Source organism: Tupaia chinensis, unplaced genomic scaffold (assembly GCF_000334495.1).
Source record: "Tupaia chinensis unplaced genomic scaffold, TupChi_1.0 Scaffold149922_1, whole genome shotgun sequence".
NCBI classification, from domain to species: domain Eukaryota; kingdom Metazoa; phylum Chordata; class Mammalia; order Scandentia; family Tupaiidae; genus Tupaia; species Tupaia belangeri.
In genome coordinates, this window is record NW_006209766.1 from 1,926,156 (window position 1) to 1,943,831 (window position 17,676).

Below are 17,676 nucleotides of genomic sequence, written 5' to 3' on the forward strand. Positions count from 1 at the left end.
TACAGGGGAGTCCAATGACGTAACCATTTCACCATCTGCCGGTCCCTTGACTCATGGTTTTAACCCGCGGTTGGCTCTGTGGCTTCCAGCCCTATAGCTCAGTACTCTATCAACTGCACCACCAGCCTCAGCAACAATTTCCTCCCTTCCTTCCTTCTCTTTCTCCCTCTCACTTTTTCTTTTTCTTTCTTCCTCCCAAGAGAAGAATGGAGGAGAAGGGATTGCAGCATTGCCATCCCCCCAGGGGATGATTTCTCACTTTCTGTCTCCCTGTGTCTCCAGCGAGTGCATGTATCCTATAGCAAAAATCTCTCTTTAAAAAAAAAAAAAATAGGGGCCGGCAGATGGCATGGTGGATTGGGACACTGGACTCCCCTCATGGCCAACCACGGTTCAAGTCTTGGACCTGGTCAGTTCAAGTCTCAGATCTGAGGCAGGAGGGAGCACAGTGGGGACAAGGTTCTTAAGAATGGCCATTCCTGTGGCAGAAGGACATGGAAACTGAGGAGGAATCTGATCCAGGAGATGAATACCTGTCTACCGTGGTCTGTTGTGTCTCTCACTTTCCCAGTGGCTTACTCCACCCCACCGTGCCAGTTTCACTGCTGCTCCTTCAGAAGGCCAAAGACATTTCTACCTCTTGCCCTTTGCACCTACTGTTCCTTCCTGTTCTTCAAGCTTTGCTTGAACATCACCTTCTTTGGGAAGACTGCTCTGACCACCCTTCCATGTTCCTTCAGCCTCTGTTGTATTCTTTTTTTTTTTTTTTAAAGAAGCTTTTGCCTTAGGACCTGTGATGCACCAGAGAGAGAGAGACACAGAGTGAGAGGGAAAGTGAGAAATCACCCCTTGGGGGGCCGGCCACGTCCCAACCCCTTCTCCTCTGTTTTCCTCCTGTGATCTTGAGTACACATGCCTGGCATGAGTTTTGAGCCACTGAGTCCAGGACTTGAACCTTGGTCAGCCGTGTGAGAATCTAGCGACATAACTGCTATGCCATCTGCTGGCCGCACCCTGTTGTATTTTTCTCCATGTCCCTTGTCATCATCTGCTGTTTAATACATATCCCTGTTCATCTGTGGTCAGTCTCCTCCCACCAGAAGGAGCACTGCTCAGGGTAGGAGTTTGTATGTTTTTGTCTCATGTTCCCAGCACCCAGTGCAAAGCCGACAGGGCATCTTGGAAGAGCTCAGTAAATGACGGGGGAATGCACACTGGGATAGTACAGGAAGAGTCCCAGGGACTGGAGGTCGGCCAGCTTGGGAGAGTCCCAGCGGCCCAGAGAGCATAGATGTGCGGCCCGGAGGGCTATGAGCAAGGCCTGTACTCCGAGTTGAGTGCAGTAACTTTGGGACTGTCAGTGCCATTGATGCCAGTATGTGGGTACCAGCTGGGCAGATGCAGCCTCCAGGGGTTTGGATGAGGATGGGGGGGTAGGGGTTGGTGCGTAGATACTGATTCTTGCCCCCCTGCTGAGCTCAGGAGAGGAGAGAAGGCTGGGGTGAAGGTGGAGGTAGAGGAATGCATTTCTTTGTTTTTTGGAGAGGTTTTTGCTATAGGGCACATGTGCTCACCAGAAAGACAGAGAGACAGAAAGCAAGAAATCACCACCCAGGGAGGATGGCCATGCTGCAATCCCTTCTCCTCCATTCTCCTCTCAGGATTTTGGGCACGCACGCACATGCACCCGGTGTGAGTTTAAGCCACCGGGTCCAGGACTTGAACCACGGTTGACTACGTGAGAGTCCAGCGACATAGCCATTACGCCAACTGCTGGTCCTAGAGGAATGCGTTTCTTAAAGAATTATTTTATTGAACTTTATTTATTTATTCATTTATTTTAATTTGACCAGAGAGGGTTAGAGAGAGAAAGCGAAGGAAAGTGAGAAAGTAAGCCGCCAGGTCCGGGACTCAAACCATAGTCAGCCATGTGGGAGTCCAGCTTCCTTAACTACCACACTACCTGCTGACCGTAAGGAATGCGTTTTTGTCCCACACAGGAGAGCCTTAAGTCTGCAGATGTACCCCAGCACCCCAGGCTTCCCTGACCAGACCCTCCTTCTCCTCACCATAGGTCATTGACCACAGTGGTGCCCGCCTTGGGGAGTATGAAGACGTATCCAAGGTGGAGAAATACAAGCTCTCACAAGAAGCCTATGACCAGAGGCAAGGTACGGCATATGGGTGTGGGCAGGGCACGTGAGGCTCGGGGGTATGTGCACAGGTAGGTGGAGGTGCCGACAGATTGGCAGGAGGGCTCGGGGGGATGGAGAGGGTTGGGGTGAGATTGGTGCTGGGGCCAGATGGTGGCACCAGAAAGCAGTTGGGGTAGTGGGGCATGGGGTGGAAATGGAGGCTGGGAGGTGTACCAAGGTGTGGTCAGGCAGGTGGGGTTGGGAAAGCAGAGGGGCTGGAGAGGAAGGGGCGGGGAGTTAGTTGTTGGGGGAGCAGAGTCAGAAGGAGATATGGGTGAGCAGCTGGGTATGGCAAACAAGGCATGGTGGCCTGCAGAGCAGACAGGGCAATGTGGCCATCACTGCAAGCATCTGAGATAGATCAGTAGGTGGTGGAGGAGCTGGCAGGTGGCATGGTTGTTAAGGGCACTGGACTCCCACATACCTGACCACAGTTAAGAGTCCCAGACCTGGCAGCTTGCTTTCTCACTTTCCCTCTCAATCTCACTCTGTCCCTCTCTGGTCAAATTAAAATAAGTAAATGAATAAATAACATTTAAAAAAAAATTCTTAAAAAAAAAAAAAGAGAACCAGCAGGTGGTGTGCTGGTTAAGGTGCTGGACACTTCCACATGGCTGACCATGGTTCGAATCCCGGACCTGGTGGCATACTTCCTTACTTTCTCTCTCTGCCTCTCTCTCTGGTCAAATAAAAAAATGCATGAATAGGGACCAGCAGGTGGTGTGGTGGCTGGGGTGCTAGACGCTCCCACATGGCCAACCATGGTTCAAGTCCCGGACCTGGTGGCTTGCTTTCTCACTTCCTCTCCCTCTCTCTCTCTCTCTCTCTCTCTGTGCATCTCTCTGGTCAAATTAAAATAAAATGAATGAATAAATAAATAAAATAAATAATTATATTTTAAAATGCATGAATAAATAAATAAAATTAAACAAATATTTTTTTAAAAAATGATGATGATGGTGGTGGAGGGACAGCTGATGACCTGATGGTTAAGGCAGTTGGATTCCACGTGGCCAACTATGTGGTTCGAATCCCGGACCAGGCTGCTTGAGGGACACACTGGGCACATATACATGCGTGCCTAAAATCCCGAAAAGAGAATGGAGAAGAAACTGCTGCCTGGCTATCCCTCCCACTGGGAAGTGTTTTCTCACTTTCCCTCATTTTTAAAGTTTGTGATAGGGGGGCGTGTGCTCGCCACAAGGTTGGAGCAGTGGTGAGCACATACCCAATAGCACAGACTCTTAAAAAAAGAGGTGGTGGAAAGGAGGGAGTCCAGGGACTGGATAAAAGGAACGTGAGACAGAAGGGGCATGAGGGAGGATAGAGTTATTCTTTAGTTTCTGGATTGTGGGGAGGCCTCAGGCATCTGGGGAAGAGGCCAAAGCTATGGTGGGACTTGGGAGACTTGGGTGACGGCCCTTCAACACCTAGAATAAAAGTAAACTTCCATTCTGTGATCTTTGGCCCCTTGTGGGTAGAACGATGTCTCATTAGGCCAAAGGCCCAAAGGCCCAGCCCCAGAGATGACTCTGAGCCCTGCTCCCCTCCTCATCTCCAGACACAGTTCGCTCCTTCCTGAAGCGCAGCAAGCTGGGCCGGTACAATGAAGAGGAGCGGGCACAGCAGGAGGCTGAGGCCGCCCAGCGCCTGGCTGAGGAGAAGGCCCAAGCCAGCACCATCTCCGTGGGCAGCCGCTGTGAAGTGCGGGCACCTGGGCAGTCCCCTCGCCGGGGTACTGTCATGTTTGTAGGTATGTGGGCCCCAGGATCCCCAGGTCCCAAGGTTGACACCATTCGTTCACCCAGCAGAGTCTCAGGGGCCTTATGCTCTGTGCTGAGGTGGGTAGTGCTGGCGACGCAGCTCTCAGGGAGCTCTCAATCCAGTGGGGGAGACAGACCTGTCATCCCAGGTTGGTGGCTGGTGGGGTGGCGGGCAAGTGGGAGGAACAGGCAGAGGGAGCTGGCTGGGTGAGGGAGGAAGCAGAGGCCAGTGGGATCAGGACTGTGATGACCAAGCACAGTGGTTGGAGCTGTGACAGGGAAGCTTGATCTGCCTGTGATGGGGAAATAGGCTGGGGTGATCAGGGCAGGGAGGAGGGAAGCTTAGGGGCTATGTGAGCAGAGAGGAGCACCAGACCGGTCCTAAGGGTGGGACCACATGAGGCAGGTGAGAAGCAGGAAGCATGTTCCACCCGAGGAGCAATAACCAGCAAGCACATTTGAGGCTGAGAAAGGGCAGCCTGCGGGAACCAGCAGTTAGCTAGCGTAATGGCTATGTCGCTGGACTCCCACGTAGTCGACCGCAGTTCGAGTCCCGGACCTGGTGGCTTAAAACTCACGCCGGGCATGTGTGCATGTGTGCCCAAGATCCCGAGAGGAGAATGGAGAAGGGATTGCGGTGTGACCATCCCCCCTGGGGGATGATTTCTCGCTTTCTGTCTCTATGTCTCTCTCTGTCGGTCTGGTGAGCGCACACGCCCTACAGTGAAAATCTCTAAAAAAAAAAAAAAAAAAAGAAAGGAAGGGCAGCCTGGCTAGGTGCTGAGAGCAGGGGGAGAGGTAAGGAAGATTACACATGAGCAGGGCGGGCCACAGGGCTTTGGAGATTGACGAGAGGAGTGGTGTAGATTTTTTTCTTTTTTGAAATAGCAGCTTTATGGAAACAGCAGATGGCATAATGGTTATGTTGCTGAACTCCTACATAGTCAACTCAGTTTGAGTCCAGGCCTGGCAGCTTAAACTCATACTGGGTGTCTGTTTGTGTGTGCCCAAAATCCCAAGAGAATGGAGAAGGGATTGTGGAATTGCCGTCCCCCCGGGGGGGTGATTTCTCACTTTCTGTCTCTCCAGCAAGCGCATGTGCCCTATAGCAAAAATCTCTCTTTAAAAAAAAAGGAGTGTGGTCAGCAGGTGGCAGGGTGGTTAAGGCACTGGACTCCCACATGGCTGACTGCATTTCAAGTCTCGGACCTGGCAGCTTGCTTCCTCACTTTCCCTTTCTCTTTCTCTCTGTCTCTCTGGTCAAGTTAAAAAATAATAACAAATAGAATTAAATTTTTAAAATTTAAAAATTATTTTAAAAATAAAAAAGAAATCTCAGCTTTATTTAGATATAATTCATGTACCATACACCTCACCTGTTTAAAGGACATCATTAGCTTAGGTATATTCACAGAATTGTGCCACCATCACTACAGTCAATTTCAGACCATTTTCATCATCCCAAAGAGAAGCCCCAGAGGTCAGCCTGTGATGTGGTAGTTGAGGTGGCTGGATCCCCCCACTTGGCTGAATATGTGGTTCAAGTCCTGAACCCAATGGCTTAAAAAACATGCTGGGTGCATGTGCATATGTGCCCAAGATCCCATAAAGAGGGAGCAATCAAGAAGGGTTTGTTGCGTGACCACTTCCCGTGAGGGGTGCTCTCTTCTACCCTCCTCTTTCTGGTTAGGACAGGTGCCCTCTAGCCAAGAATAAATATATATATTTATATATATATGAATATATGCATATGTTATTTTTCCTTTTTTTTGGAGAGGTTTTTGCTATAGGGCGCGTGCGCTTGCCAGACAGACAGAGAGAGACATAGAGACAGAAAGCGAGAAATCACCCCCTGGGCGGATGGCCACGCCGCAATCCCTTCTCCTCCATTCTCCTCTCAGGATCTTGGGCACGCACGTACACGCGCCCGGCGTGAGTTCTAAGCCCCCGGGTCCGGGACGCGAACGGCGGTCGACTGCGTGGGAGTCCAGCGACATAGCCATTACGCTAACTGCTGGTTCCCTCCTTTTTTATTGTTTTTGTTTGTTTGTTTTTTTACCATGAATCAAATTTCCCCACAAGGGAAATTTTATATTGATTATTTTATTTCATATTGGGGGATGGCCATGCCATAATCCCTTCTCCTCCATTCTTCTCCTGGGATTTTGGGCATGCATGTACATGCACCAGGTGTGATTTTTAAGCCAGGTCCAGGCCAGTGATTGGCCTTGTGGGAATCCAGTACCTTAACCACCATGCCATGTGCTGGCCCCCACCTTTTTTTAATTAGCCAAAGGGAGAAGACGAAAGTACTCCCCAATTGGTAATTCATTCCTTCCTTCTCCATGTCAGGATTTTGGGCACATATGCACATGTGCTGATGGTTGTTTTTGTTTGTTTGTTTATGTTTAGACCATTGTTATGCATTTTTCTTCTAATGAATACACACTAGTTTCAAGGAATGCCCCAAATAATCCCAGCCTGATGTGCCACAGAAATTCCATTTGGTTATTCTCCTAACAATAGAGGAACTTCATCTTATCATCATCCACTACCGTATTAAAGGATTTGCAACAGTAATTTATATATTTTATTTAATAATGGTTTTCAACCAGGCAAAGTGCTCTGTTGATTGAAAATGCTTCCCAGACAATTTTAAGCAGAGAGCTGAGAATCACTGGATGATAATCACTCAAATGATTGAAATTACTTTATCCCTCTTAGTTTATATTAATATATTTTGAAAAATTCTGGGAAAGGTTTATTATTACAAATGAAAATATATCTGAAGTAACTTTTTTTTTTTTGGAGAGGTTTTTGCTATACGGCACGTGTGCTCGCCAGAAAGAGACAGACAGAGAGACAGAAAGTTAGAAATCACTCCCCAGAGGGGATGGGCACACTGCAGTCCCTTCTCCTCCCTTTTCCTGGGATCTTGGGCATGCAAGTACACATGCCCAGCATGAGTTTCAAGCCACTGGGTCCAGGAATTGAACCACAGTCAACCATGTGGGAGTCCAGCGATGGCCATTATGCCAACTGCTGGTCCCAATATCTGAAGTAACTTTCAAGAAATAGTTACCTTTGAGGGAACCAGCAGTTGGCGTAATGGCTATGTCGCTGGACTCCCACATAGTCGACCGTGGTTCGTGTCCCGGACCCGGTGGCTTAAAACTCACGCCGGGCGCGTGTGCGTGTGTGCCCAAGATCCTGAAGAGGAGAATGGAGGAGAAGGGATTGCGGCGTGACCATCCCCCCTGGGGGGTGATTTCTCGCTTTCTGTCTCTATGTCTCTCTCTGTCTGTCTGGCGAGCGCACGCGCCCTACAGTGAAAATCTCTCAAAAAAAAAAAAAAAAAAGAAATAGTTACCTTTGAAAAGTTGGGTAAAAAGGTTTTGTCTTTAGTAGTATAGCCTCTTCTGTTTATGAATGGACATGCTGAAAAGCTAGTTTATATAGTCCTCTCTGTGGAACAATCCTGTCCCAGTAAATGAAATGAGAACTGTTATGAACATGATAAAGCCTGCAAACTAGATGGTCAGTGTGTTGCCATCCCACACTCACCTCTAAGTGACTCTGCTTACATGAACTATTTTTTTGCTCCACTTGAACCTGCTAACACAACTAGGGCCAGGGTAGGTTCCAGACCTAAGAGTAACCAATTCCCACACTGGCTGATGACACCAGTGAGAGACAGGGAAGAAAGGGTAGAAAGGGAAGCTTGCCCAGGTGGAGTCTCTTGGTGGTTAGAGACTAGACAGGAGGCAAGGGCCGTGTGTGTGCATGCTCAAGATCCCATGAGGAGAATGGAGGAGAAGGGACTGCAGCGTGCCCATTCCCCCGGGGGATAATTTCTCTCTTTCTTTCTGTCTCTGTCTCTCTAGTAAGTGCATGCACCCTACAGCAAAAAATCTCTATGGGGCCAACAGGTGGCATAGTGGTTAAGTTGCTGGACACTTAACCAGAGAACTGGCCTATATGGCCCAGTGCGGTTCGAGTCCCAAACCTGGTGGCTTGCTTTCTCACTTTTACTCTCTCTCTCTTTCTCTCTTTGTATATCTCTCTCTGGTCAAATTAAAATAAATGAATAAATAAACTAATTTTTAAAAATTCTCTAAAGGAAAAAGAAAAGAACCTCAAAGATGCAATTGTGAGGGAACAGAAGCTGTAAGGAAGTAAAGCTGGGCACTAGAGATGGTGGTGAGTAGACAGACAGTGGAGCCACTGTGAAAAGAATTGAGTCACATGCATGACAGAACCTAAAGACCCACCATCTCCTGCAGAGGGCTGCCATCTAATTCCTGCTCTTTCTGAGATCAAGGGGGGATTTCTGGGTGGGAGCCAGGGCCGGGAGGTATTTCCTGAGCCCCCAAGCATGTAATCATCAAATAAGGTCACACTGCTTGAGCTAACTGATTAGCTTTAGAGTCTTCCTATGTTTGTCCTCAGTTCAAATCCCTTACAAGTAAACAAGTATAACTGAAACAACTAGTTAAGCCACTACCACTTGTTTAAAATAGTACACACTTTTAAACTTCTATTTCTCTGACCAAATTTGGGAATGTTTAATCCATTAAGTTTTAAAACTTCCATAAACTTAACATTGGTATTATATGTTTATACATATGATGGAAGGTACAATTTACATTAAGTTTCATACTCATTTTGCAAAGACATATACACAAAGATATATAATAACTTGGAACTGAGAAACTGCAGATCTGTACTTTCAGGTTTGTTGGATCATGGTACTTCTGGTAAGGATCACCAGCATACCAGTTTCGCCTCTTCCAAGAAGATCTTGTCATCTTATCTAAGAGTTTGCTCTGGGTTTTATTGCAGAACACAAATTCCCTCAAGTGTCTTTTTCTTGTATTTTTCTTTTTCCATAATTTTTTCTTATAACCAGCCTTTCTCCTTAGCCAAAGGCCAAAATGAAGCCGAAGAAACCCTTAGATGACAGCCTTCAGTCTTCCTCTTGCCTTTTCGTGGACTAGTGTGTTACAGTTCTGACTGGGGGCAGCGTTAGGGCATCTGGAAGCAAGGGTGCCACTCTGTTAAGTACCGTTGCACTATACCCACGTCAGGTCTCTAACAGCCGTGAGAAATCTAGGAGCAGAGGAAACCACTGGTGTCTCAATATGACTCAACTGTCTGGTGGACAGTGCACAGGACAGGCATTCTTGGCACAATTTCGATAAGCTGAAGAAGACAAAATGTTCAAGGCCGCAAGATGCTTGAAGCTGCTCATGCAGCTCCAGCAGAGGTGGAGGCCGCCACCTTGCTACCCTTGCCTACGGCAGCCACACTGGACTTCTCGTGTTTCTCAAGCAACCGGAGCTGGCTTAGACCTGCTCTTTCAGCCATGTGAGATCTGGCTCTGTTAACCCTAAGCTACTGGCCTGGACTTGCCCTTTTTTTTAGGAATTATTTTTATTATTTAACTTTATTTATTTTAATTTGACCAAAGAGGGACAGAGTGAGAGAGGGAGGGAAAGTGAGAAAGGAAGCCGCCAGGTCTGGGATTCGAACTACGGTTGGTCATGTGGGAGTCCAGTCCACCTGCCGGCCCAGCCTTCCCCATTTTTGAATTGGGTGGTTTATCTTTTTGTTGTTGTGTATAGTTTGCTTGCACTGCCCTAGCAAAGTACTGCAGACAGGATGATTTAAACAAAATACATTTATTTCTCACTGTCCTGGAGGCTAGAAGTCTAAGATCAAACTGTTGTCAGCTTTGGTTATTTTGAGACTTCACTCTTCAGCAAGGTAGCAGTGCCATCCTTAGATTTCTGCAAAGACTTTCTGGCTGGGGGTGCTCAGTGAATACAGGGGAAGGGGTGGGAGCAGGGAGTCCAGTGAAGGGGCTACCAGATTAGTCTGGGCAGGATGTGGAGGTGGTCCTTAGAGGTAGTAGTGCAGGTAGCAAGGAACAGTTGTCCCCAGCTGGCTTTCCACTTAATGGTCAGGCAGGATGGGATGTGCTATGTCTGGGGGTTTCACTGGGATTTCTGCCCTACACAGGACTTACAGATTTCAAGCCTGGCTACTGGATTGGTGTCCGCTATGATGAACCATTAGGGAAAAACGATGGCAGGTAACGAGTTTCTCCACTCAGGTGCCTGCATGTCTGTACATGTGTATCTGTGCATGTATGTGTAAGTCTGTGTTGGCTGCTGGGTGAGCTTGCCCCACTAGCATCTGGAGTGGGATCCATGTGGGTATCCTCTGATCACTGCCTCCCCCATCATGCCCTGCAGTGTGAACGGGAAACGCTACTTCGAATGCCAGGCCAAGTATGGCGCCTTTGTCAAGCCAGCAGTTGTGACAGTGGGGGACTTCCCAGAGGAGGACTATGGGTTGGACGAGATGTGATGCCCAAGGAAGGGCATCCCCCTGCTCCAGCTCCTGACTTGGCCACTCATTGCCCCTCCCTGTGTGTGCCCATGGCCCTTTTCCCTTGACCCATTTAATTTTAATTCACCCTTCCTTTGCCATTGACTTTTGAGATTCATGCATTAAATTTGCCAGAAACTCAGGAAGTGTTTGGACGACTCAATGATTTTGGAAGGGGCTGGGAGTGGTTGGGTAAATGAGGATGAAATAGGAACCAGCCAGTGCAAAGCAGAGAATGGGCAGGGTGAGGCATTATCCCTTGGCTGGTAGCTAGAGGCTACAAAGATTGTCCTTTGTCCTTTATTAGTTAATACTATGTTCTGCTGGGACCAGCAGTTAGCGTAATGGCTATGTCACTGGACTCCCACATAGTCGACGGTGGTTCACTTCCCGGACCCAGTGGCTTCAAACTCACGCCGGGCGCGTGTGCGTGCGTGCCCAAGATCCCTAGAGGAGAATAGAGGAGAAGGGACTGCGGCATGGCCATTCCCCCTGGGGAGTGATTTCTCGCTTTCTGTCTCTCTCTCTGTCTCCGTCTGGCGAGTGCATGCGCCCTATAGTGAAAAACCTCTCAAAAAAAAAGAAAAAAAAGAAAAGAAAAAAACCCACTATGTTCTGCTGTGGTAACAAAGAGACTCAAAGTAAGAGAGGCTTAAACAATATGAAAATTTCTCATATAAATTCTCATGCAGTCATCGAGAGCTAATATGATGACCTTTGTCAGGGGCCAGTCTCCAGCTCCTTCTATCTTTTTCTTCTCCTATCTGCATAATTCCTACTTATCTGCTCCAGTCACCAAGAAAAAAGGAATGGGAAGATATCCTATGTATGCATATGACTTAAAATGTATTCATATGTTGGGACCAGCAGTTGGCATAATGGCTATGTCGCTGGACTCCTATGTAGTTGACCACGGTTCGAGTCCCAGACCTGGTGGCTTAAACTCACACTGGGCACGTGTACGTGCATGCCCAAGATCCTGAGAGGAGAATGGAGAAGAAGGGATTGCGGCGTGGCCATCCCCCCGGGGGTTGATTTTTTGCTTTCTTTTTCTTTCTGTCTCTGTCTTTCTGGGGAGCGCATGCGCCCTGTAGCAAAAACCTCTCCAAAAAAAAAAAAAAGTATTCATATTTCATTGGCAAGAATTTTTTAAAGAATTATTTAATTTTATTCATTGTCATTATTTTTATTTAATCTTTTTGAAGTTGACCAGAGAGGAGGAAAGTGAGAAAGCAAGCTGCCAGGTCTGAGACTGGAACCGCAACCATGTGGGGGTCCAGCCTCCTTAAGCATGACGCCATCTGCTGGCGACATTTTTTTTTTTTTTGGAGATTTTTTGTTTGTTTGTTTGTTTGTTTGTTTGTTTTAGAATAACAAAAAATATTTTACTAAAACATAAGATTTACAGAAGTTTCCAGACAAGCCATACAAAATGGTCACAAGCTTCTTTCGAAGGGGTCTACACTTGACAGCAAAGTCACTATCTTATCAGTGAGGGCTGTGATGTTTGTTTAATGTTCCCATTTTGGTTCAAACAATCAAGCTTGTCCATCTACAGCGTCTAAATAAAGCTAGACTTGGCTAGAGTGTGTATTCTAAAGAACTGGTGAGCTGCTTTTAACCAATGCGATTAGATCACCATAGAAGGGGGAAGGAGCCCATAAAAGTGAAATAAAACCACCTCCCCCCTCAAAAATAAAATAAAATAAAGGAAACACCTGCACCCCTGCAGCTCACCCTGACTACCTGCAGTTTAAGAGAGATTTTTGCTATAGGGCGTGTGCGTTCAGCAGACAGACAGAAAGTGAGAAATCACCCCAGGATGGCCATGCCACAGTCCCTTCTCCTCTTGGGATCTTGGGCACACATGCACATGCACCCGGTGTGACTTTTAAGTCACTGGGTCTGGGGCTCGAATTGTGGTAGACTACATGGGAGTCCAGTGATGTAACCATCACACTATCTGCTGGTCTCACATTGGTGAAAATTTTGTTACAGAGCCATACAAAAGAGTCTGGGAAGTGTAGGCTTTATGCTGAGCAGCCATGTTCCCAGCCAAATAAGGTCCTATACTACCAGAGGAGGGGAAAAGGGATACGGAGAGTCAGCTGGTAGCCTGCCACAGTCCTTGTGGGTAGGGGCCATTTCTTTACCTGTTACATTTAATATTTTAAAGAAATACTTAAATTTTAAAGAAATCAAAACACCTTAGAGTTAGCATAAAGTTATTCCTCACGGCTTATAGAACCTGGCAAAGAACACGGTGCCAACATGTGATGTGTGCATACGTGCGGCCCATGTGTTCCAAGGAGCCTGAATCACACTGAGCATGTGTCTACATGTGCAGTAATAACCTCTTGTTAGCTCCTGGAACTGAGTCCTGAAGAGATAACTATTAGGTCATCGGGAAAATCATGATGTGTTTTTCTATGCAAAAACACATCATGACTTTCCTGACAACCCAATATTTGGGGGACTCTGCTTAACTGTGAAAATGACTTCACTATAACTTTGAGAGAAGCAGGAACAAACTAGTAAGAAGAATGAGGTTAAACTGCCCATGAGCTGAAAAAGCCGTGGGGGAAGCTGCTCACATGCACTTAATAGGCTGATATGTCCTTACTCTTGCCCACCACAGAGTACACGGACACACTGAGATGTACAGGACACCTCTTGGACTCACTCTTGGACTCACATTCAGACACATGAAGTCACATGTACAGGAACACAGGGCAAGCAGGTGCTCACACACACACACACAGCCACCCCCTTCTACACACACACACACACACATACACACAGAAAATGCTCAGAGATTAACATCAACCACCCACCATGGGAAATTGTCACTCTATAAAGAACCTAGTTACTTTATAAAATAACCCCAAGGGATGACTAGCAGGTGGCAGGGTGGTTAAGGCGCTGGACACTTCCACATGGCCAACCACGGTTTGAGTCCCAGACCTGGTGGCTTTCTTTCTTACTTCCTCTGTATCTCTCTCTGGTCAAATTTTAAAATACATTAATGAATAAATTAAATAAGTAATTTCTTTAAAAAAAAATACCCAAGAGGAAGCCAGCCCATGTTGTGGTGGTTAGAGGTGGCTGAATCAGCATTGTCTACTGCACCTACTACTCTTTGAGTCTTAGACCCAGGGGCCAGAAAAACATAGGCATGTGTGCATGCATGCCCAAAATCCTGAAAGGAGGGGGAAATGAAGATTGTGGTATGACCATTCCCAATGGGGTGTGATTTCTCATTTTTTGTCTCTCTGGTGCTTGCCCTCTGGTGAAAGTTTTTAAAAAGAAAATAACCCCAAGACTTAGGCTCCTTCTATGTCAAGGAGTTGTCAGAATCAGGAGCATTAGAGGAGATACTCCCCAGCTCCCCAGTCCGCACCTCCTAACCTACGTTCGGCCAGAGAGCCCAGCAGAATTCAATTAATGAGTCAGCACTGAGGGTCTGAGATTCACTGTAAGATCTGGCCTCTGGGGCCAGCAGGTGGCATGGTGGTTGAAGCACTGGATTCAACCAGCCATGGTTCAAGTCCATGACCTGGTGGCTTGCTTTTTCTCACCCCCCCCCAGGTCAAATCAAAAACGAGTAAATAAAGTTAGAATAAATCATTCTTTTTTAAAAAGAATTATTTAACTTTATTATCCATTTGTTTATTTAAATTTGACCAAAGAGGAGGAGAGAGAGAGAGAAAGTGAGAAAGCAAGCCACCAGTTCTGGGACTCAAACGCAGTTGGCCATGTGGGAGTTCAGTGCCCTCAACCACCATGCCACCCGCCGGCCCCAGAATAAATAATTCTTTAAAAACAACAACAAAAAAGATTTGGCCTCAGACCAACTGTGGTGGCACAGTGGTAACATAGCCTCTGCAATGCTCAGGGTGTATGTGAGGGTCCCAGATTCTCATCCAGAACGTACTAAATCTGCCAGATACAAGTGGTATCAGGAAAGTGACCTGGGGGACATTTGAATAGGAGTCACCCGAACAGAAGGGTGCTTGGCTTTCTAGGCCTGAAGTAATCCCTTTGGTGATTCGTGCTGATGAGAAACTGACCCAAGGGCCCACTGGTGGTCTGGTGGTTGAAGCAGCTGGATTCCACTTGCCTACCTGCAGGGTGGAGTCCTGGACCCAGCAGCTTGAAAACACGTGAGGTGCACGTGTGTGCCCCAGATCCCTAGACTGGAGAAGGGATTGTTGCATGGCCATTTCTCCTCCAACCCCCAAGTGGGGGTGGGGGGGTGTGCTTTCTCACTTTTACTCACTCTCTCTGTGTCTCTCTGGCAACCACACGTGTCCTATGGCAAATTAAAAAAAAAAAAAGAAGAAGATGAAAAAACAAATATCCTGTGCTAAACACAGACTTACCTTTGTCCTGAAATCGGGCTAAATCGCTAACTCAAGGATCAGCATACCAGTGATCCTCCAAAGTTGACCAGTGACAAAGTTGGGATTCTTCAGTTGGTCAATTGGTTGTGAGAGGACTCGTAGCCTTAATGAAGCGCACGGGCTCTGCACCTGCACTGTCACAGACCAGGTGACTGAATGAGCAGGTCGTCCTCTCTGGGCTTTGGCTTCGTTCCTAGTGTGGCCAGTAACAGCCCCTGTCACAGACGACAGTCATGAAGATTCAGTGCGCTACAGCCAGCCTGCTGGTACTGTGTGGGAAACTCTAGTCCTCACAACCGGCCCTGCTTCCAGTTTCTTCATTGTTTGGCCTCCTCACTCGACTTTCCTTTCTGGCCAAAATGTAGAGTCTCCCTCTTGGGGGAGGATTCCAGAGGTCCCCAGGACGACGGCTCACCTCAACCTCAGCGTCCCGACCATGACCGCGGACAGCCGCGCGGGGGTAGCAACGCGCCGTCGACTCTGGCCGCGCGGGGGCGCACTGTGGCCAGCGTAGCCGCGCGGGAGGCAAGGGGTGATCGAAAGCAGAGGTCTTGACCCTATGGAGGCGCGGGGCATTGTGGTCTGTTGGCGGTTGCGGACCCCTGGAAGCGCGGTGCTGCGCAGGCGCGGACAGCTTGCGCTGTGGAATCGGAGGAAGGAGGCCGCGTCCTGGCTTTCCCGCCGCAGAGGGAGAAGTGCGCCACCTCTCTTGGAGGTCTGGAGCTGCTGAGCCGCCCTCCTTCCTGCCCTCCTGCATCCTAGCCCATCGCTTTCCTTCTGTCTCAAACAAAAAAATCCCATTCTCCTCTTTTTTCTTCTTCACTGTCACATTTTTAAAAACTTTATTAGGAGAAGGGACCAGCAGGTGGCGTAATGGTTAAGGGCGCTGGACGTCCACACGGTCGACCACGGATCGAGTCCCGGACCTGGTGAGGTCCTTTCACTTTTCCCAGGATTTTGGCCTCTTTCTTGTACACACACGCTGGATTCAAACTGTACAGTGGGTCTTGTGGGATCCAGCCACCCTAACCACTATGCCACTGCCTAGTCCCACATGATTTCAAAATAAATCTCAGGCAACATTTTCCTCAACCAGAAATGTTCTTGTATGTATGTCTAAAACACAGAGGACCCCATCACATCGAAAAAATGGCAGTAGTTCTTTAATATACTGTCAGTATTCAAAAGTCACCAGTTGTTGGGAACCAGCAGTTAGCGTGATGGTTATGTCGCTGGACTCCCCCGTAGTCGACCGCGGTTCGTGTCCCGGACCCGGTGGCTTAAAACTCACGCTGGGCGCATGTGCGTGCGTGCCCAAGATCCCTAGAGGAGAATGGAGGAGAAGGGATTGCGGCGTGACCATCCCCCCGGGGGGGGATTTCTCGCTTTCTGTCTCTATGTCTCTCTCTGTCTGTCTGGCGAGCGCACGCGCCCTACAGTGAAAATCTCTGGGGGGGGGGGGGGAGTCACCAGTTGTTTCATAAACGTCTTACTGTTGGCTTCTTCAAATCACAATCCGAATAGAGCCCACTCCTTGGCACCGCAGTAACTGGCTGCTCAATCGAGAAGCCAGATCCCACATGGCGACTGGAATCCCGCACCGTCCTTAATCCGCAGGCGACCGCAAATGCAGACTATCCCACTGGCTGAGGGACTGAAGGAAGGGGATCAGGCATGACCAAACCAAAACATTTGTTAAAAGAATTTATATTAAGATAGAATCTTTTGGGCCAGCAGATGGCGTAGTGGTTAAATTGTTGGACTTCCACAAAGCTGACTACAGTTTGAGTCCAGGACTCAGTGACTTGAAAATCACTCTGGGTGCATGTGTGCATGCCCAAAATCCTGGGAGAAAGGATTGCAGCGTAGCCATCCTCTTCACTCCCGGGGGTGAGGGGTGGAGTGTGGGTGGTGGTTATTTCTCACTTTCCCTCTCACTGTCTCTTTCTGTCTCTGGCAAGCACACACGCTCTAAGGCAAAACCTCTTTAAAAAAATCTTTATATCATATTATTTGGATTGATTTTTCACCTATTTTTGAACTCATGTTACAATACATACTAAAATAGATTACAGCCGGATTAGAGGGCATATGCACTCCTCAGAGAGAGACAGAGAAGGGGAAGAAGAGGGAGAAAGCATCCCAAATGGGATGTGGTCTTGACACAATTCCTGCTCCTCCACATTGCTATCCTGCAGGAACACACACACATGCACCTGAGGCTGGCATTTAAATTGACAAGGTGGGAACCAGCAGTTAGCGTAATGGCTATGTCGCTGGATTCCCACGTAGTCAACTGCGGTTCATGTCCCAGACCTGGTGGATTAGAACTCATGCCAGGTGCGTGTGCTTGCGTGCCCAAGATCCCGAGAGGAGAATGGAGGAGAAGGGATTGCGGCGTGACCATCCCCCCTGGGGGGTGATTTCTCGCTTTCTGTCTCTATGTCTCTCTCTCTCTGTCTGGCGAGCGCACACGCCCTATAGCGAAAACCTCTCAAAAAAAAAAAAATTGTGACAAGGCCAGGACTGGAACCCCAGTTTGCAGTGTGTGATCTGACTTCTTTTGCACTGTGCTTAAGCACTGCACTATGGGATTGACCCATGAGTTTATTTTAGTACGTAAAGAAAATATCAAAATCCATGCATAGTTCTTAAAAAATATGCATTTCCATGAACTTTTTGAAGACCACTTGTAGCAGGCACACAATAAATGTGTTACATGGAGGTCGGCAGGTGGTACAGTGGTTAAGGGCGCTGGACTTCCACATGACTGGCCGTGGTTCGAATCCTGGACCTGGCAACTTGCTTTCTCTCTCTCTCTGGTCGAATTAAAATAAATAAATAAGGTTAAGTAAAATAATTCTTAAAAATAAGTAAATGTGTTAAATGAATTAATAACTAAATAAATTTCTACTAACCTTA

The 17,676-nt window shown here is 47.7% G+C and overlaps 2 protein-coding genes and 1 pseudogene across 2 annotated transcripts in view; 1 reads left to right on the forward strand and 2 right to left on the reverse strand.

Annotated features, from left to right (window-relative positions):
* The window catches only part of TBCB (tubulin folding cofactor B), a 22,687-nt gene extending 12,194 nt beyond the window's left edge, over nt 1-10,493 (forward strand). Inside the window, exons 4-6 of the mRNA XM_014585422.1 lie at nt 3,757-3,948; nt 9,980-10,052; nt 10,216-10,493. Coding sequence (XP_014440908.1) covers nt 3,757-3,948; nt 9,980-10,052; nt 10,216-10,330 — 380 coding nt within the window. The 3' untranslated portion in view covers nt 10,331-10,493. The remainder of the gene's footprint in view (nt 1-3,756; nt 3,949-9,979; nt 10,053-10,215) is intronic.
* Nucleotides 1-14,870, reverse strand: part of POLR2I (RNA polymerase II subunit I) — a 28,851-nt gene extending 13,981 nt beyond the window's left edge. The window contains exon 1 of the mRNA XM_027769534.1: nt 14,734-14,870. The gene's annotated coding sequence lies outside the window, so the exon portion shown is untranslated. The remainder of the gene's footprint in view (nt 1-14,733) is intronic.
* LOC106734219 (39S ribosomal protein L35, mitochondrial pseudogene) lies at nt 7,805-9,436 on the reverse strand (annotated as a pseudogene).
* Nucleotides 14,871-17,676: the final 2,806 nt, after the last annotated feature.